This window comes from Eschrichtius robustus, chromosome 2 (assembly GCF_028021215.1).
Source record: "Eschrichtius robustus isolate mEscRob2 chromosome 2, mEscRob2.pri, whole genome shotgun sequence".
NCBI classification, from domain to species: domain Eukaryota; kingdom Metazoa; phylum Chordata; class Mammalia; order Artiodactyla; family Eschrichtiidae; genus Eschrichtius; species Eschrichtius robustus.
Window position 1 is genome coordinate 166,145,208 of NC_090825.1, and position 24,655 is coordinate 166,169,862.

At 50.9% G+C, this 24,655-nt stretch overlaps 1 protein-coding gene across 2 annotated transcripts in view; it reads right to left on the reverse strand.

The window, feature by feature from the left end:
* UPF1 (UPF1 RNA helicase and ATPase) overlaps positions 1-23,562 on the reverse strand; it is a 35,556-nt gene extending 11,994 nt beyond the window's left edge. Inside the window, exons 1-14 of one of the 2 annotated variants that reach the window (XM_068536685.1) lie at positions 23,071-23,562; positions 9,958-10,100; positions 8,252-8,341; positions 5,757-5,924; positions 5,153-5,333; positions 3,858-4,019; positions 3,146-3,230; positions 2,862-2,960; positions 2,260-2,368; positions 1,926-2,085; positions 1,704-1,822; positions 1,078-1,242; positions 868-982; positions 112-255 (exon numbers count right to left, since the gene is read on the reverse strand). In XM_068536685.1, coding sequence (XP_068392786.1) covers positions 112-255; positions 868-982; positions 1,078-1,242; positions 1,704-1,822; positions 1,926-2,085; positions 2,260-2,368; positions 2,862-2,960; positions 3,146-3,230; positions 3,858-4,019; positions 5,153-5,333; positions 5,757-5,924; positions 8,252-8,341; positions 9,958-10,100; positions 23,071-23,292 — 1,962 coding nt within the window. In that variant the 5' untranslated portion in view covers positions 23,293-23,562. Of the gene's footprint in view, positions 1-111; positions 256-867; positions 983-1,077; positions 1,243-1,703; positions 1,823-1,925; positions 2,086-2,259; positions 2,369-2,861; positions 2,961-3,112; positions 3,231-3,857; positions 4,020-5,152; positions 5,334-5,756; positions 5,925-8,251; positions 8,342-9,957; positions 10,101-23,070 lie in introns of both variants that reach the window. The other variant, XM_068536683.1, reaches the window with a different exon arrangement.
* Between the last annotated feature and the right edge of the window lie 1,093 nt (positions 23,563-24,655).

A 24,655-nucleotide genomic window follows, 5' to 3' on the forward strand; every position in this document is an offset into this window, starting at 1 on the left:
CATAGGACACTTAAAAACAAACCCCCAGCACTAAGAATTACACAGAACTGGAACAGGAGAGAATGCACACCAATTTTCAAACAAGACTATAATGGATGGGCTGTGGCCCACCTGCTTGGCTCCAAGGACCACAGGGACCATGCACTCTGGCTCAGTGGCCTGGGTGCTCTCGTCGATTAAAATGGATCGGAACTGCATCTTGGCGAGCCTCGGGTCCCCGGCGCCCACACACGTGCAGCAGATGACATCTGCATTCTGGGGAAGAGAGTGCGCCAGGCATCAGGGCACCTGCACAGTCAATGTTCCCAGATCCCAAAAGCAGGCAGGACGGGGCACACACACCGTTCCGGTCCACGCCCTCCTCCGCAACTATGGAAATAAATGGTCCCTCCCTGACAACATCTGTCCAGGGTGCAATGACCCTAACTTTCGAGATCCTAAGTGGTTGGGCTTCATGCCTAAGAAAGAGCTTGGTGCCTTGAGACAGCCTCTGAGGGGCAGCGCTAAGCCAGGGACACCATGCTCAGGCTGAGATCCACTTTCGGTTGGTTCATCAGCAAAGAGCAGGAGACGGCGCTCCAGACCTGCCCCCTGCCCCACCCCGCGTACGGACCAGGTTCCCAAGATCCCAGCAGCAGGGAGGCTGGCGGGGAGTGGAATCTACCTCAACAAGATGTCTCTGTGTGATCTCAGAGAAAGCATATGGAGGAGGGTATCAGAGTTCTCTCCTCAAATGCAAAACAACAAACTAGCTAAAGGTGCCATCGTGGACTTAACGTATCCAAACAGGTCCTTTGGCCCAAGTGAACAAGACAAACGCCCAAAGGCCCAGGCCAGTTCCCCCGGCAGCAGGGCGGGTGAGTTCACCATGAGCAGCTCTCTCTCGGCAGTGCGCTTCAGGGCCCGGTACCGCTTTTCGTCCGCAGACGACAGCTCGCCCGTCTCATCCTTCAGCTGCTGCAGCTTCTGGAGCTCCGGCATGCTGCAGACACAGGGGCGCGTGAGAGGGAGGCGTGTGCCGCCAGGGCCTGCCCAGGGGAGACACGCCTCGCTTACGGCCGGCTACCCGACACCCACCTGTCCATGTTCCTGATCTGGTTGTGCAGGGCCAAGAACGACACCGGGGAGTCGATGGCCTCTCGGCTCTTGGCACAGAGCCGCACGACTTTCAGCCCAGTCTGGTGGATCTTCTCAGTCAGCTGATCCACGGCTATGTTGCTTGGAGCACAGACAAGCACGGGCCTTCAACACAATGTGAGCAAACGTCAGTGCTCGCCCAGAGAAAGTCTAATTAGCCAAGACTGTTGTTTTGAATCATAGGCAGTGGAGCTAGCTCAAGCTCTAAGACTAAAGCCAGGAGTGACATGATGCTGAAGGAGCTAAGAGCCAGATGGTCTGGAGCTTCCTGATCTTCACGCCACTCATGCAACCCACTGCTAACACCCGAGTCCAAGATCCTCACCTCCTGTTTGCACTGTAAAGACTTTCAAAGCTCCAAGGTGCACGCAGGCACAACACAACCCAGGATGAACTTACCCACTACGGCCTTTACAAGAATGGCAGGTTTGCTTGTTAAAAGCAACCACAAAGGCCAGATCTAATATAAACGGCATAGAATGCAGCATGCCAGACACCCCGGGCCCCAAAGCCTCCTGGAAGACAGGCCTCCCTCTCTCCCCGACTTGGGCTGTGCAGAGCCCTACCCGTTGCCTTGCCGAGCCAGGTGGTAGACAATGGTGGCTGAGGTCACCGTCTTTCCTGTGCCCGGCGGGCCCTGGATCAGACTCAGTGGTCTCTGCAGCACAGTCTTCACGGCGTAAACCTTCAGATACAAGTGGCCGTTAGGGGTGTAGACACAGCGGAGGGCCGCTCACCAGGCAGGCTCTGCAGTCCGGGACCCTCCTGCCCCCGGGGCGGGTGAGAACCTGAGAGTGGTTGAGGTCAGGGAGCCCCTGCGCCGTGAAGCGCTTGGGCAGCTGGCACTTGATGATCACATCCTCCACCTCGTGGCCGAGCAGTTTGTGGTAGATGTAGCCCGACACGGAGGTCTCGTCCACAGCAAAGGTTTTCAACGCACTCTGCATCCTGAAAGGAAAGCTCCAGGTCAGTGGCATGCACCACCGTGGAGCTGCTGTGCAGACCTGCCCCTCTGTGACGAGGAGGAGAAGCACGGAGACGCCGGAGGCAGCAGCCATGCCAAGGGCAGGTGACCGCAAAGTAGATGCAGGGAAGTAGAGGCTGGGAAGGAGGCAGACATACCTGTCGAATGAGGTTGACTTCCACACGAAATCCACCTGGAAGTTATGAGTCACCTCCACAGGTGCACCCACACTGCTCCGAAGCTCAATAGCGATCTCGTCGCCATAATCTATGCCGCCGAGTTAAGTCTCATCCTTGTCAAAAGCCTTTCTGAGGAGCCCTCACTCTTGTTACTGAAGAGACAGACCCTCCTCTGCACCAAAGACAGAAAACGCAGCCAGAGCCCCATGTTCTCAGTGACAGATTCTGCCCACCGTGTCCGGGGCCAGTGCAGCCAGCACCCAGCATGGAGCAGCCAAGCTCAGGGCCCAGGTTCCAGGCCCTGATTGTGGATTTCCGCAGAGCCCTGAGGCACATAGCTCGGAGCACCCTGGCTTCTGCCTAAGCAGCTCTCTTCATCAGTTTTATATAAACGGTGCCCCCTCAGAGGACACCTGAAGAAAGGGCATTCCAGCCGCGGCTGTACACACCCTTCCCTCCACCTGAGGCCCCGAGGCTGCTCTCAGCAGTGACCCCCACGCAGGTCTCCTGTGCTCAGGACAAGCTCGCCAGAGACTTGGGCAGACAGTGCCTGTGCCAGCCCTTCTTTACACAAAGGATACTATCAGGGACCTTGATGACGTGGCCGATCCCTTTCCATAGGGGCGCCAGGTCCCCTTTGTACCGCAGGCATATCTCATCCCCTTGCATGAGCCTCATGTCTTACAGGGAAAAGACAGCAAGAAAAGTTAAGAGTTTTCACACGCGCCACAGACGCTACCATGAAGAGTTCAAATTAAGGGACACTTTACAGGGGTGAAACTAGGAATTTTATGCTACTTATGGTCACAAATATTTTAAAACTTAAAATCACCTCTTAACCAAATTATGACTAAATCCTCATTACCAGAGTCAGTCTTGGGCAAAGTGAAGTAGGCGATTCTCTTCTTGTTAAGGCCCAGGTCCCACCTGACCGTGATGTTATCTTGAGTCTGAGCACATAAAAAATAAGAGCCCTGTTAGCCTGCAACACAGACACAGGCCTGGACTCCTTGTGTCTGGGTTTCCACAGGTGCGTGCCCTATGGCGAGCAGCACCGGACAGCCTGAAACACCAACAAGGGCACATCCAAGAGAGAAGTCATTAGGACCCCGAAACCTGCACAGGACGACCAGGAGACCCCCACATGATGTCTGTTCTTGGAGGCGGCTTCTCCGTGGGCTGCGGAGGGAGAGAAGGAAGCCGATGGCTGAGGACACATCCCGTGAGCCTCAGGGCTCCTGCTTCCTATGCACAGTCTCCGAGGAATGGGCACAAGGAGTGTCCTCAGTGTGCTGTGGGCTCCTGAGGTCTGACTCTCATGGCTGTGGCAAAGGCTACAAACCCAACTGTAAGGAATTTTTGTTGCATTTAAAATCAGAAAACACCCAGGCGGGTGTCTGGCTTTGAGTGATGGGGCGTCTGCCCACAGGCCTGTCCTCAATCCACGGTTCCGTCTCTCAGGGGCTGGGCCTCGGCCCACGTCAGCATTTGCAGTCTGCAGAGAAAACCACCCTCCCCAGACCTTAGGAGAGATGCTTTGTTAAAATGACCAAACCCTCCTGCACACACCACATCACCTGCGACTCTTTCAGTTTCTTATCATAGTCAGCCTCCAGCTTGACTAGAGGACCGAATATGTTCTGGTACTGGTAGGCATCCTCATACCGCAGGAGGACATGCTGTGGCTCCTCATCCACTCCCGGCTTCTCGAGGTCCTCCAAGGTGGCAGAAGGGTTTTCCTAGAGGACAAGAACGGCACCACGTTCTTCCCTGTTCTCACCTCTAAAATGAACTATATGCGAGCTCCCCAGTCAACAGAGGCACAGTCACACCCACCATTTCTTAGAACGAGCTGATGTTGGGCTGATGCAGAGAAGGGCACCCGGTGGTCGGTGGTGTCCACCCCGTAAGGAGAGCCCTCATATCAGGAAGTCCACGTGGCACACAAGGGTGGACACCCCAGGTACACAGCCCTGACACACCTATACCATCAGATGGCTGCATTCTCCAACAAAGGCCTAGCCCCTGACCTGGGAGAGATGACACTTCTTCCTGGCTGCCAGAAAGATTACTGGCTTCCCTGGCTGTGTAAACAGAAAGGAAGGCCCACCTCCCCATTTCCTCCTGATCCTATGCTTCACCAACAGGAGCAACGCACACTCTCTTGGCAGGGACAGAACAGTATGTGGGCTGTTTGGATACAAACAGGAACAGTGAAACAATTGTGGCAACTTGAAAATCAAGGTGGAAAGGTTCCTTGCTGGACTGTCCTTCAGAAATATTTTGACTTGCACTTGAAGTGAAGATAAATTCACATCTTTGATTATATGGGTGCCTAATTAAAATTTCTAGCCTAGTTACTAAAACTTTATCAAAAAATATAAACAGCCAGAACCAGAGATGGGCTTCCCTGGAGAAAGAGTCTGTGGGCAGAGCAGGAATCCCGCGCGCCCCCAGCCTGGTGTCGCCCTGGCTCCGATGCGTCACAGGCCCAACCAGGTTTTATAGAGTGCACCCACAGTCCTGTCTGTCTACTCAGGCCCGGCTCCTCCTGACATGTCCACACACAGTCACTAATGGCCAGTTCCCATCCACTTCCTTCCCACCACCTACCTTTGCCCTCAGCAAGAAGAGAAAAATTCCAACAGCCGGAGCTTTCCTTTCCCAGAGGCCTGGCGGGAGGTACCCGTGGCGCCCTCGGTCCCGCTTCCAGAAGGAGCTCGAGGGGCCACTCCAGGTAGAGGCTGCAGAGTCTCCCTCGAGCTCCTTCTGGAATCTCCTGTTTCTGAGACACCACCCCCAGCTCCCCTCTCCACCCACCCCCCCCAACACTCGGTGCTGAGATGGATGTGCACTCCCAGCAGGCCCTCACCTTCCAGAGCTCCTCCAGCTTGTTGATCTGCTGGGCGGTGATCTGCCGCGCCCGCAGCTGCTCCTGCTCAGAAGGGATCTTGACCAGCCAGGACAGGAAACAACGGTCCTGGATCAGGGGCTGCCACTGCGAGCTGTCCCAGTTAATGTCCTTGAGACTGCTCTGACTGGCACAGGGCTGCCTGCAGAAGCCCCGAGGGCGGGGAGAGCCCGGGTGAGGATGACCTCTAGCCCCCCAAAGGCTTACTGCCTTTAACCTCAAAGGGGCGTTCCCTACATTTTACTGTATGATCACATTACCTTTAAATTGTTAGCAATAAATTGCATCTCCCCACACACTTGAGCTCTGAACTCTTAAAACTCAGAACAGACTTTGCTTTTACAGAATTGTTTTCATGATTTAACCAGAACACACCCCAAAAGGGTTACTTGACATTCCTAACTCTCTAACAAGCCCCAACCCCCCGAACCTCCTTACACCTCGTCAGTCGGCAGAAACTATTTTAAAGCTCCATGGAGTCAGAGCCATGGAGTGGCTGAGTCTTTGGGGAAGATGACTGGGGCTGAAAGGCACTCCCCCAGGGAAATCGCGGCCCCGCCCTCACCTGCATAGCAGCACCACAACCGAGTCAGCCTTGGCGGGGATGAAGCCGAGGAGGAAGACGTTGCGGCAGCCGCAGTTATAACACTCCAGAACCGTCTCCCCCAGGGGCCCATCCTTGTGCAGAGTCACCTCTTTGCATTTTGCCCTCACGAGGTGATTTACAATGTGGCTGAAACCAGGAAATGATAAATAGTTAACACCCAAAGTTTGGCTTTTCACCACTTCCAATTTTCGAGCTCCGTTAAAAGTTCCGGTACCGTTCACGGTCCATTAGCAGGAGTGGTCACACCTCATCCATCTGGCATCCCGGGGGACCAGCCCGCCCCTGAACTGGCTCCCCACTGAGCACAAAAATCAATCCGACTTGAACCATTTTTAAGGAAAACTTTCCTAACATGTTTCACACAGTTCCTGCTTATTTCTCTCCCCCCCCCCGCCCCCAGTTCCTGCTTTCTTAAATCCAACTTATTGGACCTAAGTGAATCTAAGGCTGGGGCCAAGGCTGCTGTCCTGGAGAGGCAGGAGGCTCGCCCCTTTCACTGCTCCTCTGCTCGTTGTAGTTTCTCTCCTGCTCCTTTCAAAGTCACTTCTCATGGCCCCTGTGCCTGCTTCCAGGAGCAACACCCCTCCTCATTTGCTGCAGGCCAGGAAACCTGATAACCAAATGTATTAGAAACCTGAGGACAGTAAAAAATACTGAGTAGTGGGGCTCAGGGCTACTCTCCGGAAGCACAGGGCCAGCCCTGAACGGTCTGAAAGCCCCGCCGCCTCAGCTCTTTCCTTGCTGCGCGTGGCCAGGGCTCTGACGCCTTTCTCATTTCCGGGACACGGCTCACCTAAACCAGGGCCTGATTGCCCCAGCCACCGAACTCTACCCTCCGCCACGCCAGCCTCACTCAGGGCCCACGGGTGGTGCACGGCTCTGCCTCAAGCCCTCCCAGCCCCCCCAGCGATCTGCAGCCTGGCTGCAGGTTTGTCACACGTTGAGCATGCCTGCCAAGCCTCCAGCCTTCCCTGCTGCCGCCCTCACATCACCTTGGGAAACCCCTCCCGTTGCAAGCTTCGGCTCAGATGCCAACATCCGAATCCTCTCTGGCCCCACGAAGACTGTCAGATTACCTAACTAATCATCACTGCTCTCCGTACCTCCAAAGCCACCCCTCCCCCCACCCCGCCACCCCTGGGCCTTCTACCAGGATCAGTGATTTCCTATTGTCTTTTCTAGGCCCACCTCACCCCATTACACTGGCAGCTTCCTGAAGGCGAGTGGCTGTCCCATCACCTTCACAGTCTGACCCTGCACAGAACACACAATCTGGCTGGCCGAGTCTGTTTTCTCTTAGAGGCCCTCCACTCACTTCCCTGATCTTGGCTCTGCTGACCAGAAGCTGGGGTTGCCAGCCAAGGCAAGTTTTATTTAACTGCTTTTCCTGCAGGAGAGGAACTAATGCGAACACGGTAACACTTATAATTACCCAGAACGTTTGGAAAATGGTATACCAGTCTCTTCTGGGTACCCTGAAGATGCTTTTCCCTTCAAATCTCTAAAAAAACACCAGCTCCCTTTCTTGCCTCACTCAGAACCCCACAATTCGCATTACTAACTCCAAGGTGACACGAGATCTGACCATTCTGTGTCCTCAGCCACGGCTGCCAAAGGCACAGGAAGGGTATGGGCTCTGTAGAAATAAAGCTGCCTACAGAATTTTGTCACTTTATTTCTATAAAACATGAACCTCAGAGGAAGATGCCGCTTTCTTGCAGGCGACCTGGATCCCTGTCCCACGGAGACTCTGCTCTGCTTCCCTGTGGTAATGGAGTGAGTCGCTGCACATCACGGCGGCCTTGGAGGAGCCACCAGGACCAGACCCATGCCAGTGGTGGAGGCTGAGGAGTCTCACCACTCGAGCTTAGCCAAACGGACTCTCTCCTGGAATCCAAGCACCCTCACAATGCGGGTCTCACCCCAAACACAAAACAAGGGACCTAGTCACAGCTGCTGCTGATCAACAGCAGGAAGGGAAGCCCAGAGCCGACGGTCAAGTGAACTTAATTTCATCTGATGATTCAGGATCTGGCCCATATTAGCCTCAGGACTGCTCTGATGAGCTAAGGCCAGAGGGAGCCTTCTCAGGAAGGGGCTCCCATGGATGCCCATTACTGTCTTGGGAACATCCTCCCCAGGCACCCAGTAATGAAGATGAACGGGCGTGCCAGGAGCTCATCTTGCAGAAAAATATAAATAAAAACTGGGAAAGAGAATTAAGCCAACCCTACTTGCATAATAAAAAGAACCACAGAGAATAAATCAAGGGTAAATACATTAAGGCATTCACACACCACCATCTGTTTCAAGTTAAACCAGTCACAGAGGAGGGAAAAAACCAGGTTTGTTAGCGTGATTTTATATTGTGCTTCGCTTCAACATTTCCATAATTTACACACAAATCTGAGCACAGCACTGATTAAAGACACATGCGCGGTTTGATTATCTACCTGCCAGAAGTATTTCCACGTCCATTACAGAACCACTTCTTGCTGGTATTACAGTAAACCACGCAAGCAGGATCGTGTATTCCGCAGTAACTAAAAAAGTCAAAACATCAACAGTTAAAGCTAGAAGACCACTCTCTGGTTTTAATTTGGCAGGATGTAAAATTCTTTCCTCTTACAACATTTTTAAGTTTTTCATTAAACACATACTCAAACCCAACGATCCCACTAACAAAATCGAATCAGTTAACTGCAGAGGCTTCCTGACCCTGTGAACGCAGGGAAGGGTTTAGGGGTGCTGTGGAGACTCCTCAGACAGCAGCAAAGCCCCTTCCAGGGTGAGGTGGGGGGGTGAGAGCAGTGCAAGGTGCCAGGTGAGCCCAACAACGGAGTCCTAAAACCCCCCCGGTGACCTAGTCACTCCCCTTGGCCTGAAGTTTCAGGAACTGTGACTTATAAGCAGGGAAATCAGCATCCCTAACTCTGGGCACACAGAAGGTAAGCTGAGACCACGCTGTGTTCACAGTGCCTCCCATGCTCCAGCAGAGGGCGCCGTGCTCCTGGGAACACTCAGCTCAACCCAGCAGCGGAGGGTCCTGGGGTACAGACTGAGCTCAGCTCGCAAGGAGCGCCTAGGGAGAGCCCCCTGGCCTCCCTTTTCTGAAAATCAACACACCAAAAACAAAAACATTGGCTCTCCACAGAGTTCTGTGTGTGGATGAAGCCAAGACTCAAGTCTCAAACGAGAATGTCCTCTGGCCAAGAACCTTCCCTGTAACACCTCACGCCAGGGGGGCTCTCCCTACTCCACTCCCCGGGGACGGCAGGTGTGCGAGGGGGTGTGCAGACTTTAACGACCTGCAGCTTCACCAGGACCACTTCACAGGCATATCTGGTACATAACAGGAACGCGAATACATACGTAAAAATGTACTGTAAATGAGAGTGAACAAAGAGCCAACAAAGTAAAAAAGTGTGCCCACCAAGCAGGGAAAAGAGCGGCCCTCTGTCCCGTGATGGGTGCAGACCTCAGAGGGGCAGCGTGCCCAAGGGGCAGGCAGAGCTGAGTAGAGGCCCAGGCCCACTGCCCTGCCTGGCGGGGTGCCCTGAGCAAGATCATTTCACCTCTTTTGGTCTCAATTTCCTCACGTGCGTGTAACAAAAAAGCAAGGGTAAGTCCAAACACAAGGGGTGGGTCCTCCTCTAGATGAGAATTCCAAATTTGGTCAACACGCAGGTCTATCCACTGACTACTCACTTCCAATTTTTCAGGAATCTTCAACGCAACAAGGAGGCAGATTTTTAAAGAAGCCTACAGTAATCTCTTTGTAAGAGAAATCTTAGCTGCTCTATTCACCCTCCAAATGCTCACCCGATGTGATGAGTTCTTTCTGATAAGTGAGTGGGGCAGGTACCGGGTAACAACCCAAGGGCCTGAGGAAGGCAGAGAAGGGGAACCTTTCCCCCTCCAGCTGGGAGAATCAGGGATGACAGAGGGTGCTGATCCCATTCGCCTGCCCAGTAATAGGGACTTATGTGTGTACAAAGGCTTGAGCAACCTCCTTATTCCCAAGGACAGTGTTTCCAAGTGTCACAGTCCATGGTCTTAGAGGGGCCTCTGTAAAGTTCTATATGCATTCTATATGCAAATGCATATAGAATGTGGATGCTCTGGGAGGCGAGTCCTCTCCTCCGCTGAAGGTGCTCACCTGCAGGCATGTATGGGGAGATCCTTCGTGTAATAGGTATCTTCCTCATCTTCTTCGAAGTTCAACTCAGCCAACAACTGGCTAGTCTTGGCCACGCTGTCATCCACAGCCCCGTTCTGCAGGATGCCCTCAGGTCCACCGACCTATGGCAGAAGGCAGCGTCACCATGAAAGACTGCAGCTTCCGGGCCTCAGCCCAGGCACGTGGCTTCTCCCCATATGAGCAGTCATGGCAACCTTCCTGTGAAGCACTGGCCTGCTCTCTACTGTGCAACAGTTCAGCATCTTCTGATTTGACTTTTCATACTCTCCTCTTCCCTATCAAACCTACCTGGCCAAAAACAGGGCACAGGTGGCTGAGGTCATCCGCCCTGCCACTGGCACACCCAGGCCCAACCCCATCTAGCCACAGCGCCATGACTACAAGCAGGAAGCTGAGGGCCACAAGAAGCAAGATGACTTTTTACAAACCAGGTATGGTCCTCCCCTGCGGACAGCTGCACAAGGGTCCTCCTCCTTTAAAGCCTAAGCACCAGAAATAAAGGTTGTGACCCCTGCAGATGTGGGAATGCAGTTCTCCCGTTAGTCCACATACTTCCTTCACTGACAGTTCCCCTCTCCAGAAGGCAACCCTTCTTAATTATGAATTAGAAATTTAATGTTAGGATAATCTTCCTGTTTCAGGACACAATCTTACTAAATGTACCCTTTATATGTTATAACAGCAAAAACATACAAATAGGCAACTTTAAATGACTAAGCGATGAATTTCACAGGCACCTCTGCTGAGCTCACACATCCATTCATGGGTGCACAGACTCAGCTTGTCCGAGGGAAACAGGCGCTCCTAATGCTGCCCCCCCCAGGAACTGCCTCCTCAGACAGCAGCCAGCAGTCCCCATCATGGTCCCCACGGGCCACAGCCCACACAAGGCTGGGTCAAGCAGTGGAAGCATCATGCGATGAAAGACGGGAAGGAGTGACGAGCCCCAGGGCAGGCACCAGGTTTCTCTGAGCTGTGAGACGGGATCAGACACTGGCCTGCCACGCAGAGCTGGGAAACCAAAACCCACACCCACGCCATGCGGGGGTGGCTCAGGCCACTCCCTGTCCACTGCTCCAGTCACCTATACGGGCCTAAGGTCAACGGGTCTCCTGAGTGGGGGAGCATCCCAGAAACTCCAAAGGTGCATTCGGGTTGTCAAGGAAGCCAAGAACCCATTACAGGAACATGTGTCTCTGTAATGGTCTCAGCCAGATCAGAACCCCATTTCACTGTGTCTGCCACCACTTTAATATACTATCTTTTTTTCTTAAGATTTTTTTGATGTGGACCATTTTTAAAGTCTTTATTGAATTTGTTACAATATTGCTTCGTTTTATGTTTTGGTTTTTTGGCCACCAGGCACGTGGGATCTTAGCTCCCCAACAAGGGATCGAGCCCACACCCTCTGCAATGAAGGCGAAGTCTTAACCACTGGACCACCAGGGAAGTCCCAACATTTTTTCAGAAGGCAACAATCAGGTTAAATGCAAGAAGACTGTATGCTTTGTTTGGGGGAAATTTTTTTTTTTTTTCAAAAATGAAAAATCAGTATCAACTTTTGGATTTTAATGTAATGAAGATAGTATTATTAACATCATCACAAGCACCTCTTTGTAAATCCCTGATCCCCTTTTTAAAAAATTGTAAGTGGTTCCGTGGCGTTAAGTACATTCACATGGTTGCGCAACCACTACCACCATCCATCTCCAGAACTTTCTCATCTTCTCAAACTGAAACTATCCATTCCCCCTCCCTCAGCCCCTGGTAACCTCCATTCTACTTTCTGTTTCTATGAATTTGACTACATAGGGACCTCACATAAGTGGAATCATACGGTATTTGCCCTTTTGTGACTGACTTATTTCACTTAGCATAATGTGCTCAAGGTTCATCTATGTCCTAACTGTGTCAGAATTTCCTACCTTTTTAAGGCTGAATAATATTCCATTGTATGGACACACAACATTTTGTTTATCCATTCATCAGTCAGTGGATACTTGGGTTGCTTCCACCTTCTGGCTGCTGTGAATGATGTTGCTATGAACATGGAGAACGAGTATCTCTTCAAGTCCCTGTTTTCAATTCTTTGGGGTATATACCCAGAAGTGAAGTTGCTGAATCATATAATTATTCTATGTATAACTTTTTGAGGAACTGCCATACTGTTTTCCACAGCAGCTACACTATTTTATATTCCCACCCACCAGTAGTGCACAAGGGTCCTAATTTCTCCACATCCTTGCCAACACTTGTGATTTTTCTGTTGGTTGTTGACAGTAGCCATCCTAATGGGTGTGAGGTGGTATCTCATTGTGGTTTTGATTGGCATAACCTGGATTATAATGATGCTAAATATCTTTTCCTATGCCTGTTGGCCATTTGTATATCTTCTTTGGAGAAAGGTCCAAAAAAAAGGAACTCTCCTTTGCTGTTGGTGGGAATGTAAATTGGTGCAGCCACTATGGAGAAAAGTATGGAGGTTCCTCAAGAAACTAAAAATAGAACTACCATATGACCCAGCAATCCCACTCCTGGGCATATATCCGGAGAAAACTCTAATTCGAAATGTACATGCACCCCAATGTTCACAGCAGCACTATTTACAACAGCCAAGACATGGAAGGAGCCTAAATGTCCATCGACAGAGGAATGGATAAGAAGATGTGGTACATATACATAAAATGGAATATGACTCAGCCATAAAAAAGAATGAAATAATGTCATTTGCAGCAACATGGATGGACATATCATATTATCATATTAAGTGAAGTCACTTATCATATTAAGTGAAGTCAGACAGAGAAAGACAAATATCATATGATATCACTTGCATGTGAAATCTAAAGAAATGAAACAAATGAACTTATTTACAAAACAGAAATGGACTCACAACCATAGAAAACAAACTTATGGTTACCAAAGGGGCTGATGGGGGGGGTGTTAATTAGGAGTTTGAAATTGACATATACACCCTGCTACTATAAAATAGATAAACAACAGGGACCTACAGTATAGGGTACTACATTCAATATCTTGTAATAACCTATAATGGAAAAGAATCTGAAAAAGAATATATAGGGCTTCCCTGGTGGCGCAGTGGTTGAGAATCTGCCTGCCAATGCAGGGGACACGGGTTCGAGCCCTGGTCTGGGAAGATCCCACATGCCACGGAGCAACTAGGCCCGTGAGCCACAATTACTGAGCCTGCGCGTCTGGAGCCTGTGCTCCGCAACAAGAGAGGCTGTGATTGTAAGAGGCCCGCGCACTGCGATGAAGAGTGGTCCCCACTTGCCGCAACTAGAGAAAGCCCTCGCACAGAAACGAAGACTCAACACAGTCATAAAGAAAGAAAGAAAGAAAGAAAGAACGTGAATTTCTTTAAAAAAAAAAAAAAGAATATATATATATAACTGAATCATTTTGCTGTATACCTGAAACTAACACAATATTGTAAATTAACTATACTTCAATTTAAAAAATGGTTGGGGGACTTCCCTCGTGGTCCAGTGGTTAAGACTCCACGATCCCAATGCAGGGGGCCCAGGTTCGATCCCTGGTCAGGGAACTAAGATCCCATATACCACAACTAAGACGGCATGCCTTAGAGAAGCCCGTGCGTCGCAACGAAGACCCAGCGCAGCCAAAATAAATAAATAAATAGATAAATAAATAAATTTTAAAAATAAAATTAAAAATGGTTAATTAAAAAAAAAAAGAAAAAAGAGAATGCTTGCCAACTCCTAGTCTAGAAGAACTCGTAAAATGTCTCACCAGGTTGTATAAACTTTTATGTGTAAAGAAATATCCTTAGTGATATGTGAATCTTTACTTTCCTGAAACATCAAAATTAGTATGTGGAGTAATACGGACACCTGCGTGACACCAGGTGCCTTCATTCCACCCACTCCTGCTTCATCCAGGCCTCAGATCCCACACTTCATCTCCCCTCACAGAGGGAAGAGTGAACCAGCAGAGGGCACATCAGGAATGTGTGAGGCTCTTAACAGAGCCTGACCAACCATGTGACGACCCTTTCTCTGCATCACTCATACCCCTTCAGGCTTAATAAGGAGCAGGAAATCTAAGTCCGCTCTAGGATCTGCTCTAGGAACTCTCAAGAGACAATACAATACCGACACGACACAAGGTCAGATGGATTCTCCCTCACCCCCACTGAAGGCAGGGAGACTAGAGAGAGGAGTCCAGATTCCCCAGTAGGCCTTGTAGCTGTGTGGCTGGGAGGCGTGGGTGTGTCCCTCCTCACAAGTATTTATGCACACCTACACATCACATGCACTTGTCCAACCCCTGCCAGCCCCACTCCTGCCCAGCTGTGACCTGACCACAACACAGACTTCTATAACTGGCTTGTTAGTTTCTCCCTCTACTTTCTGGAAAGTTTTAAGATAAACATTAACTTCAAAAATACATTTGACCTTAACAACTATAATTAAATGAGTTAAAGCACTGAAGAGTGCCTGGCACAGAGAAGGCCCACAATCCAAGCCAGGCGACATAATGGAAGAAGGGAGGGGAGTGTCCTTGTCTGGCACAGGACTGAGGTTATCAACCCATCACCTCCAGCCAGGACCCCTGGGTCCTGCTGGGCTCAAGAAGGGAAAGTCCTCCCTGCACCCCAAGCCCATCCCCAGGCACCATGTCACTGGGTCTAGAAAGCGAAGGAAACAGTTCCCTCTCCGCCCCTGCTCTGGACACTCATTATCGAAGTCCATCTATGAGCTGCTGAGCTGATCAAGGCCTTGCAGAGGTTTTCTGCCCAGAGAGTTTCTTACGACCCACTGCAGAACTCAGTGCACCTCAGAGCAGCAGGAAGAGAGGTCACTTCATTCCCAGAAAGGAAAAGCACATCAATTCAAAAATTACCACTAACTGTGCTGGTAAGAACTTTTAGACCATAAATTTTTACCCCAAACCTCATAAGCGTCATACCACTCAGCATGAAATGGACATTTCTGTCCATCAATCCCCGACTATGCCAATGTCCCAGGGCCTTTGCACTCACTATCTCCCTGGCTTCTACACAGATGGCTCCTGGTCCTTCAGTCTCGGTCCACAGGGCACCTCCTAGGGAAGCCTCCCCTGACCCCATCTGAGGGGCGCCAGTGGGGCCAGCTCTGCCGGTCCTGCTCCCTGCTGTGACCCCCGCACCTAGAACTGAGCCCACACCCCAGGAGGCTCTCACAGTGTTAGCTAAACGAATGTATCTTCTCATCCAAAATATAAGGGTTGAGATGTAAAATGACTCATCATTTATTCTTTTCTTCCACAACTTAAATAAAAAAGAGCGAGTGGGAAATCGCCTTTCCCTCAGGTGACCTGAGGCAGAGAGGAACTACCAGGTCTCTGAGCCCTGCCTCAGGAAAAGGCTAACAGAAGATCCACTCTCCCTCAGCTTTTGAAAAAGTTTCAAAACTACAGAGAATGAATGACCCACACACCCACCATCTGGATCCACCAGCCACTCACATTTTGCCACACTTGCTCTCTCCCTCTCTTGCTCTGCACACGTATGCACACATGCGTTCACACACACACATACTTTTCTGTTCCTGATCCATTTCAGAATCATAGGTCCCAGGACAAGGGCTTTCTCCACACAACCACAATATAAACATCACACTCAGGAATAATACTGATATAATACTGATATCTAATACACATAGACACATTTTCCCAATGTTCCAATAATGTCCTTTACAGTTTTTTAAATCCAAGATCCAGTTAACAATTACACATTATTTGTGATGTAATCTCTTAGCCTTCTTTAATCCATTAGTTTTAACCACAAGAAATTGTTGAGATTTGACCATTTTTGACCTACAATGAAGGGAACTTCACATGGTCCCAACCCAACACAGCAGTCCCTGAGCTTTGGGTTAAAGGAGTTCTACCTGCCTCCCTCTTTTCAGTAGACCCTTGTTTTGATCAAATGCCAAGTCCACCCCTGCAGTTCATTTCAAAGCTCAAGAATATCCTTGACCTGTCTGGGGTGTCTGCAGCTCACCTTGTGCTGCCCCTGCCTGCCCAGCTCTGGGGTCAGCCACTCTCAGAGGAGCTCACAGACTGAGATGGAATCCACCCACACCTGCGGGGAGAAGCCAGGCTGTGAGGAGAGGTTCAGTCCAGAAGGCAGGACACCTCACAGGACAATGACCTGGACCGGATCCTGGCTCAGTGGCATGAAAAGAAGAAAAGGGAGGGGCTGCCCAGAAGAGCAGGGCTGGAGACATGACAATCAATCACATTAATACTAGACCTCACAGGGATCCGAACCAGGTAAATAATCTGACTGTGGATCCCCCATGTATTCAATATTAGATGATCCTGAAAAACTATTGTTGGTGCTGTTCGTCTGACCACAGCAGTATGGCTATGAAGGAAAGACGTCCTTTTCGTGTTTTTAGAAATGCATTCTAAATAGCATAGGTCTAAATGGTTGAGTATCACTAACTCATATGGCTCAACCTCAGAAGAGTGAAATGACAAGTTGGATTTGCTTTAAAACACTTCAGCAAAAAAAAAAGAAAAAAGAGAGAAAAGAAAATCTTCCCAATCATCAAATCAAGAAGACAGATGGGCAGGATTTGCTTTATCTACTTATACATGAGAGAATTCCTAATAAACATTTTTACACAATACAGGTGGACAAGGTGGCTGCCTGGAATCTGCGTTAGCTCTGCAGAGCCATGCACCTGAAAGGAGTGACAGAAGACGAGCACAGCTTGTACCAAATGGCTTCTGCCCCGGGATGAGGCAAGCAACCCCTCCAGGTTCACTGGCAGCCCTGGCAGCTGAGCTATGCGAGGAGCTGGAGTAGATAGGAAGGTGCTATCCTCAGTCATGACAAAGGGCTACTCACAGCTCAGCAGGCAGCCTAAATCAACTGTACTGTCTAGAAGCCGTCTTGGCAACAGTCCGCAGGGATCCTGAGAAGCCCGGCTCAGCTGTCCAACTCGCAAGCTGCTAGTGGACCAACACACATAAAAAGGCACAAGGACCCTATTCCAGCCATGGGATCCCAGGACCTGGCATTCCTGTTGTTTATCAGAGGAAGTAGGATTTTACCCTCAAGGAAAGCTCTTCCGGCAAGAAGAGTTCAAAGCCCCCCAAGACTGGGGCCCCGTAAGACTTGGAAAAGGGAGCACCGGAGACCCGGTCCGACTCACTGTCCCCTCTGCACCTCCCAGGCCACACTCTGCTCTGGGTCCCACTGAACACAATGGTCATCTTGGCCCTTCTCTGTGAGCTGGACTGTCCTATATCACCGAAAGACCACCCCTACCATGCTAACCACCACAACTGCCCCTCAGTTGAGAGCCACTGCCCACAATCTGCCCCTCCAGCCCCTGCACACAGTGCTCTGGTGGGGCCTCTCCCTCCTGCAAGGCCTCTCACCCAGGTCTCAGGGCAGCACCTCCAAAGGTCTGTTGACCCCTACTCACACCTTCCATCCAAGGGGAGCCCTGCCTCAGCCCAGGGGGATCCCGGGCCCTGATGAAAACCATCAGACAAGAACTCACACCTGCTCTAGAGGAGTTATGAGGACTCGGGGACAACAGGTGCTCAGCACAGTGACAAGCATGTGCCCGAGGAGGAGTGGCCACTGTGGCCACCTGGTACTGTGGTAGTTCACACATGCGCTCACCTGAAGGCACACATCGGACCCCAGCGCTCTCTGCCTGAGCTCCCCTTCTAGCCTCAGCCAAACTCTGCCAGGTCTCCCCGCCACCTAAGGGCCCTTCCTCTCAAGGGAGGTCATGGCACCCCTCAGCAGCAACACAAGGCTCCAGGATCCAGCCCGAGCCCCTCGTCGTGGACAACAGCCCTTTCCCTCCATGCCAAGCCCTGTGCCCAAGTTGTTCAGGGTGCACTTCCTGAACAACTCAAGCACCACCACTCACAAAGGCTTTTTCCCCTTTCCCTCCTCTGGGCCCTCACTGTCCCCAGGGTCAACTGCAGACTGGGCAGCACCTGCCATTTCTAACAAAGAAGCTACAGTTGGCAAAGAGCTCACTTTGACTCCCAGTGGGAGTCAGCCCTCCCCAAGCACAGCAAGACAGGGAAACAGAAGTACTGAGAGGACGGGAGTCGAGAACCAGGCTGAGGAGGTCAGCCTGAGACTCTGTGCAGAGGGAACAAAACAAAACGTGAACAGACACGAGGGCTCCCAGGCTCACATGAGCAGTGTGGCCAGGCCTCAGCTCCTACCTCTGAACTCCAGCACAGAACCTACCTAGCACACGAGGCACCACATCTCCCCAGTGTGTGACCTGGCGTAGGAAGCGCGGGGTCACCCGATCTCCCTACCTTAGAGCTTTAACAAGAAACTACCAAGATTAGAAGGAGCAAAAATAGAAGAGGAAAGGAAAGGTGGCATGAAAGAGAACTCAGAACAGTGAGTGACTGTTGTAATGGCTACACAGCCCAGTAAATTTACTAAAAAACAAACAAACAAAAAAAACACATAACACTGAATTGAACACTTAAAAACAAGAGGACTCGGGAACTGCCTGGAGGTCTAGTGGTTAGGACTCCGCGCTTCCAATGCCAGGGGCCCGGGTTCAATCCCTGGTCGGGGAACTAAGATCCTGCAAGCCACTTGGCAAAGCCAAAAAAAAAAAAAAAAAAAAAAAGTATGCCTTACCTGCTTATATCCATGACCCAGATCAAGGTGTGTGAAATTGTAAAAATTATAAAAAACAAACAAACAAGAGGACTCTGGTATATGACCATACCTCAGTAAAGCTATTATTTATTTATTTTATTATTATTATTATTTTTTTTGGCTGCGTTGGGTCTTCATTGCTCCGTGCGGGCTTTCTCTAGTTGCGGTGACTGGGGGCTACTCTTCATTGCGGTGCACGGGCTTCTCACTGCGGTGGCTTCTCTCGTTGCGGAGCACGGGCTCTAGGCACGCGGGCTCAGTAGTTGTGGCGCACGGGCTTAGTTGCTTCGCGGCATGTGGGATCATCCCGGACCAGGGCTCGAACCCGTGTCCCCTGCATTGGCAGGTGGATTCTTAACCACTGCACCACCAGGGAAGCCCAGTAAAGCTATTAGAAAGATGCCTCTCTTTTTTGGTTGTGGGAGCTAGATTGATAGAGAACTTTGTTCTGCTGTTAATATTGGAATTGTATTAGTGTTAACTTTTCCCCCAATCATGCAGAATCTGGGTAATGAAATTAATTGGGTAAATAGAGTTAGAAGTTATTTCGCTTATTAAGCAGTAACTGACACGTAAGCCCTCCCTTTTGGGGGTTTGGAACCAAACGCCAGAAATCCACTAAGAGAAAAGTACAGGTAGAACACATGCCAGAGCTCCTGCGAGGTTAGCAGCATCTCATCTCCAATTTTCTCAAGGCGTACTTATGTCACAGCTGTACTGAGTGTTCACGGAACAAAAAAAGGCCAACTCAAATTTTAAACTCACCACTTTTAGGAACCCCGGAACTATATGGAATTCACTCCTCATCATAAGCTGAGGGCCAGGAAGCAGAAGATGATCTGTTTACCTGGACAATCAAGGATATGCTGGAACAGCCTTCCTTGACTTCTGAAGGCAGCAGGTTTTGAAGAGTAGGTAGCAGCTCTTTATAATTTTATAAACTGACACACATCAATGTACATAAACACCGGCTAATCCATCAATAAAGGTAACAAACACATCCATCACCCTCAGTCTCCTCGTGCCTTTGCCATCCCTCTGTCCTTTCCTCCCCTCCCCACAACCACTGATCTGCCTTCTGTCACTGTAGGTTACCTAGCACTTTCTAGAGTTTTATATGAACAGAATCAAAGAGTATATACTCTTTTTTAAGTGCATCTTTCACTCACTGTAATTATTTTAAGATGCATCCATGTTGCTGGCTGTATCAATGGTTCATTTCCTTTTTTTTGTTTGGCAGTGTTCCCAACTCTTAAGATTTTCACCATAATTCCAATGTTTGGAGGAAACACGATAGTAGCAACAGTCAAGGGGAAATATTCCAACTAGGCAGACCAGAAGGTCTGTAATACCAGCTATTATGCAAAGGACTTCCAAAATTACCTTTCCCTGCCTTTTGAGGGGTAGGGGAAGGGGCCAGGAAAGGGTCAAATACTCAAAAGAAAACTGTCCCTTTATCTTAAGGACACTTGGCAGGGCTTTGATAAATATCAGTTTCAAATCATAAACAAGAAAACAAGTGTTATTGGAACCAACTCAAAGCTCAGCAGGAGTCACCTCTGCCTGCCATTCTCCCACCCTGGCCAAGACACACATGTGTTACCTCAACAAACTTTCAGATAAAACCAACTGTGCAAAACTGGCAGTCAAGACTGGTATCAAAAGTGGCTACACACCGGAAAACAGTCTGGCAGCACCCGAAAAAGCAACGGGCAGTTGTTACCATACCACCCACCAATTTCACTGAAGGCTTACGGCCACACAGAAACCTGTACACAGACGTTCACAGCAGCATTTTCCATAACAGCTAAAAACAAAAGCAACCCAAATGTCCACCGACAGGTAAGTGGATAAATAAAATGTGGTCTGTCTGTGTTGTGGAATATCATTCAGTCATAAAAAGGAATGAAGCAGATACATGCTACAACATGGATGAACCTTGAAAACATGCTCAGTAAAAGAACAAAAGACCACATACTATATGTCTATTTATATGAAATGTCCAGAGTACCTAAATCCAGAGATAGAAAGATTAGTGGCTGCCTGGGGTTAGAGAAGGGAGGACTGACAGGCTAAGGGGTGCAGGGCTTCTTTTTATGGAGATGAAAATGTCCTAAAATTGACTGTGGTGGTGGCTGCACAGCTCTGAAGGTACTGAAGTCACTGAATTGCACACTTTGAATGGGTGAAGTGTATGGTATGTGAATTCTACCTCGGTAAAGCTGTGAAGCAAAAGTGGTTGCCCAGCACTTGACAATCCACAGCCACTCATCCTATAAGATAAAATCAAAAGGCACTCAGAATAGAAGCCCAGGGACTCCTCTGGTGGTGCAGTGGTTAAGAATCCTCCTGCCAGTGCAGGCGACACGGGTTCGAGCCCTGGTCCGGGAAGATCCCACGTGCCGCGGAGCAGCTAAGCCTGTGCGCCACAACTACTGAGCCTGCGCTCTAGAGCCCGTGAGCCACAACTACTGAGCCCATACGCCTAGGGCCCGTGCTCTGATACAAGAGAAGCCACCGCAATGAGTAGCCCCCACTCACCACAACTAGAGAAAGCCCGCACACAGCAACGAAGACCCAACGCAGCCAAAAATAAATAAGTAAATAAATTTATTTATTAAAAAAAAAAAAAAAAAAGAACCCAACTAGAACTCAGAGCTGCCCCAGGCTTGCTGTTTTACAGGCTACAGTTTAAACAGGATTTGCAATAAAACGATTACCTCTCACAACCCTGAGCTGCCACGGGTCATGGCACACTGCTCAACCAAGAGATCTTTATCCTCAGCCTTCCAGACACGCTGGACATAAATTACAGACAGCACTATCCAGTCTATCCATTCATACATGAGTCCAGATTTCACGTATGTTTAAAAGTAACAAAAATATAGCTGTTATCCCCATTTTACAGCTGTGGAAACAGGTCTACAGAGTATGAAACTACAGGCGTTATCATGAGCCTCCAGCGGCTCATTCATTTCTCCATGCAAACTCTCCCCTCTCTCCTACCTTCCCCCACCATATGTAAACAAAACCGAAAAAACATACATATGGTGCACACCTGTTCTCCCTGATGCCCCACCCATCAAGCTTCTATTTTTAAGGAATCTGGGGTTAGCATGAGTCAAATGTTTTCTGCTTCTATTAGGGGCTAAAAGAAAGTCCAAGTGGGTGGTCTACCCACGGGAATGACTCATCCAACTAGAATGTAAGCCCCCTCCTCCAGGACAGGGTTTGAGCTCACTCTGGCTGAGGATGGGTTAGCTCCCCGCACCCTGGCAGTAGGTCCTCTTGCTAAGGGACACCTATGACAAGGTGAACCCTATAGCTCCTCCCTGGCTGAGAATTCAGGAAAATAAACCTGAGGGAGGTGCCAGGCACAGGAATGGAATCTGAGATCCACAGGAAGATGGCTACATTCCTGGGGAGCCCAGCCCAAGGCCACTGCGAGCCCCTTCTCCCACCCCGGGGGCAGGTACCCAGGTCCAGGAAGTGTATGCCCAACACCCTCTCGTAACACAAACCCAAATTTATAATAACTGAGCAGCCTTCCCTAAATGTTCACATCATTAAGAACAAAACTTTCCGACGTGGCAGAACCATTTATATGAAACCCACTACCACTGCCCCATTGGAGGAACAAACTCAAAACCAACTTTTCCAAGGCAGGGCTGTGGAGTTACGTAACAGGTCGATTTCAGCAACAGGCAATGCAAGAAGGAAAAACAAAACGCAAACTGCTTCATGAATAATCTTAAAAGCCAGCGAGTGTGGGGTTCTCGATTGGATGCAAAAATTCCGTTTCTGCTGGGGAAGCCTCGACCCTCCCCTCGCCAGCATCCCAGGGCCCGGTGAAATTTGAACCCGCCGCACAGTGGGCATGAATGGGGGCGGCGGTGCCCTGATGGCTGCGACCACAGGTAAGGGAGTGGGGCAGGGCGGTCGCATCAGCCAGAGGGGGAACCGGAGCAGATCACCCCGGAGCTGGTTTGAGCAGGGCACTGACCCAGCAGGAGAAGAACTCGGGGACAAGCCGCCCCCGACCTGGCCAGAGACGGACCTAGGGCCGCTCACCTCGGACAGGCCCGGAAGAGGACTTGGGACAGATCACCTAAGACCCGGCCTGAGCTAAGTCCTGAGATCACTCGTACGCAACCAGAGCGGAACTTGAAGGAGATCTACCCGGGTCCGGCTGGAGAGCGGAAACTGGGGCAGGTTACTCCGGGCACGTCCTGAGCGGGAGATCCCCGGCCAGGTTACTCCGGACCCGGCCGGACTGTGGGACCCGAGCAGATCAGCCCGGGCCCGGCTGGAGGGGAAACCGGGGCAGGTCCCCGACCGCCGAGGCCCGGCCCCGGCTTCCGGGGTCGCCATGTGCCTCTCACCTGCGCGTCGAGCTGTCCGGCCGCCGCGCCCGGGCCCGCGCAGACCGGGGCCCCAGCGCCGCCACCTCCGGGGCCGCCGGGGGGCGTCTGCGTCTGGCTGGGGAGAGTGAAGTCGGTAAACTCGAACTCGGAGCCCTGGGTGTCGGCGCCGAGCAGCTCGGCCTCCTCGGTGTCCAGGAAGGTGAGCGTCTGCGAGCTGGGCCCGTACGCCTCCACGCTCATGGTGCCGCCGCGTAGAGCTCTCAGGCCGGCTCCGCACCGCACTCGAGCCCGCCGCCGCGCTGAGGCCTAGGCCGCAGGCCTCGGGCTGCCGCCGCCGCCGCTGCGCCCCTGCCCGTGGACCGGATCAAAACGCCCGCCGCAGAGCGAGCAGGGTCGAGAGTCACGCGCGCCAAACCGCCGCCGCTGCCGCCGAGCCTCTCAGCTTCGCCGCTTCCTTCGGCGCCGCCCGCCCTCGCAGCCCTCGGCAGGAACCGCCGCCACCGCTGCCGTCGCCGTCGTGCGCGTGCGCGAGCCCGACGCCGGCGCAGGTGCGCGTGCGCGAGCCCGACGCCGGCGCAGGCGCGCGCACTCCTTGAACACGCCTCCAACCGCGCCCGGACTCCCGGAGCCTAGCGGGCCGACGGGACGCGCAGCGTGCACGCGTGGGGGGCGGGGCTTCCAACCGCCGTCTCGGCAGACGCTCCAGTACGTGGTCCCGCCCCAACCGCTGCTCTGTGGCGCTGGGGCAGCGGTTGGTTGCGGACGTGGTCGTCTGTGTCGTTAGAGGCGGCGACAGTGTCTTGGGTTAACTGAGCGCCAACTGAATGCCTTACATAGGTGGAACACCCAGCTGGGGAGGCTTGGCGAGGACGGTGCGGTGCGTCCCCATCTCTCGAAGAAGCTCCCTGGGCCTGTTAACCCATCTTTAAAATGGGGGCGCCTGGCACAAAGTAGCTGCTTAGTGTGCATTGGTTGAATAAATGAATGGGGACAGTTCTTACCACAGAGCCTAGCACGCGGAAATAGTGATTGCTGCTGCTCTGGACAATAATATTATTCAGAGGCAGTATATAACAAAGCGATTGGGAGTACTTGCTCTCAGTTGACATCCAGACCTGACCACCTACTGGCTGTGTGGCTTTGTACAAGTGATTTCACCTCTCTGAGCCTAGGGTTTCCTCATCTGGGAAAGGGAAATAATAGCCATTAAGATGGAATGAGGAATAAATGAGCTACTATTTACTCCCTTAAGAAGTATTTATAAAGGAAAGTTCCATGTGGACGGGCTGACCATGTGATCATGGTCTTCCCCATGGGGAGAATAATGCCAACACACAGGAGGTGCTCAGTAAAAGTTCAGTTACTAGTTTATGAGCATTAATCTCCTAACTCCTAGTCTCAGTTTCCTTTTTTGTAAAGTGTCTTCGAGAACCTGCCACTTCCCAGGATTCTGGGACTAAATACTTGAAGTCAGCTCACAGGACTCCTGGTTTGCATGGCTACACTAAAAGTTCCTGATGCTGCATGGTTCCTCATTTTCCAATATTCCTGTCACGACATGATAAGAGTTTCCTTTTTCCTTCTTCACATCTTTTTTGGCTTC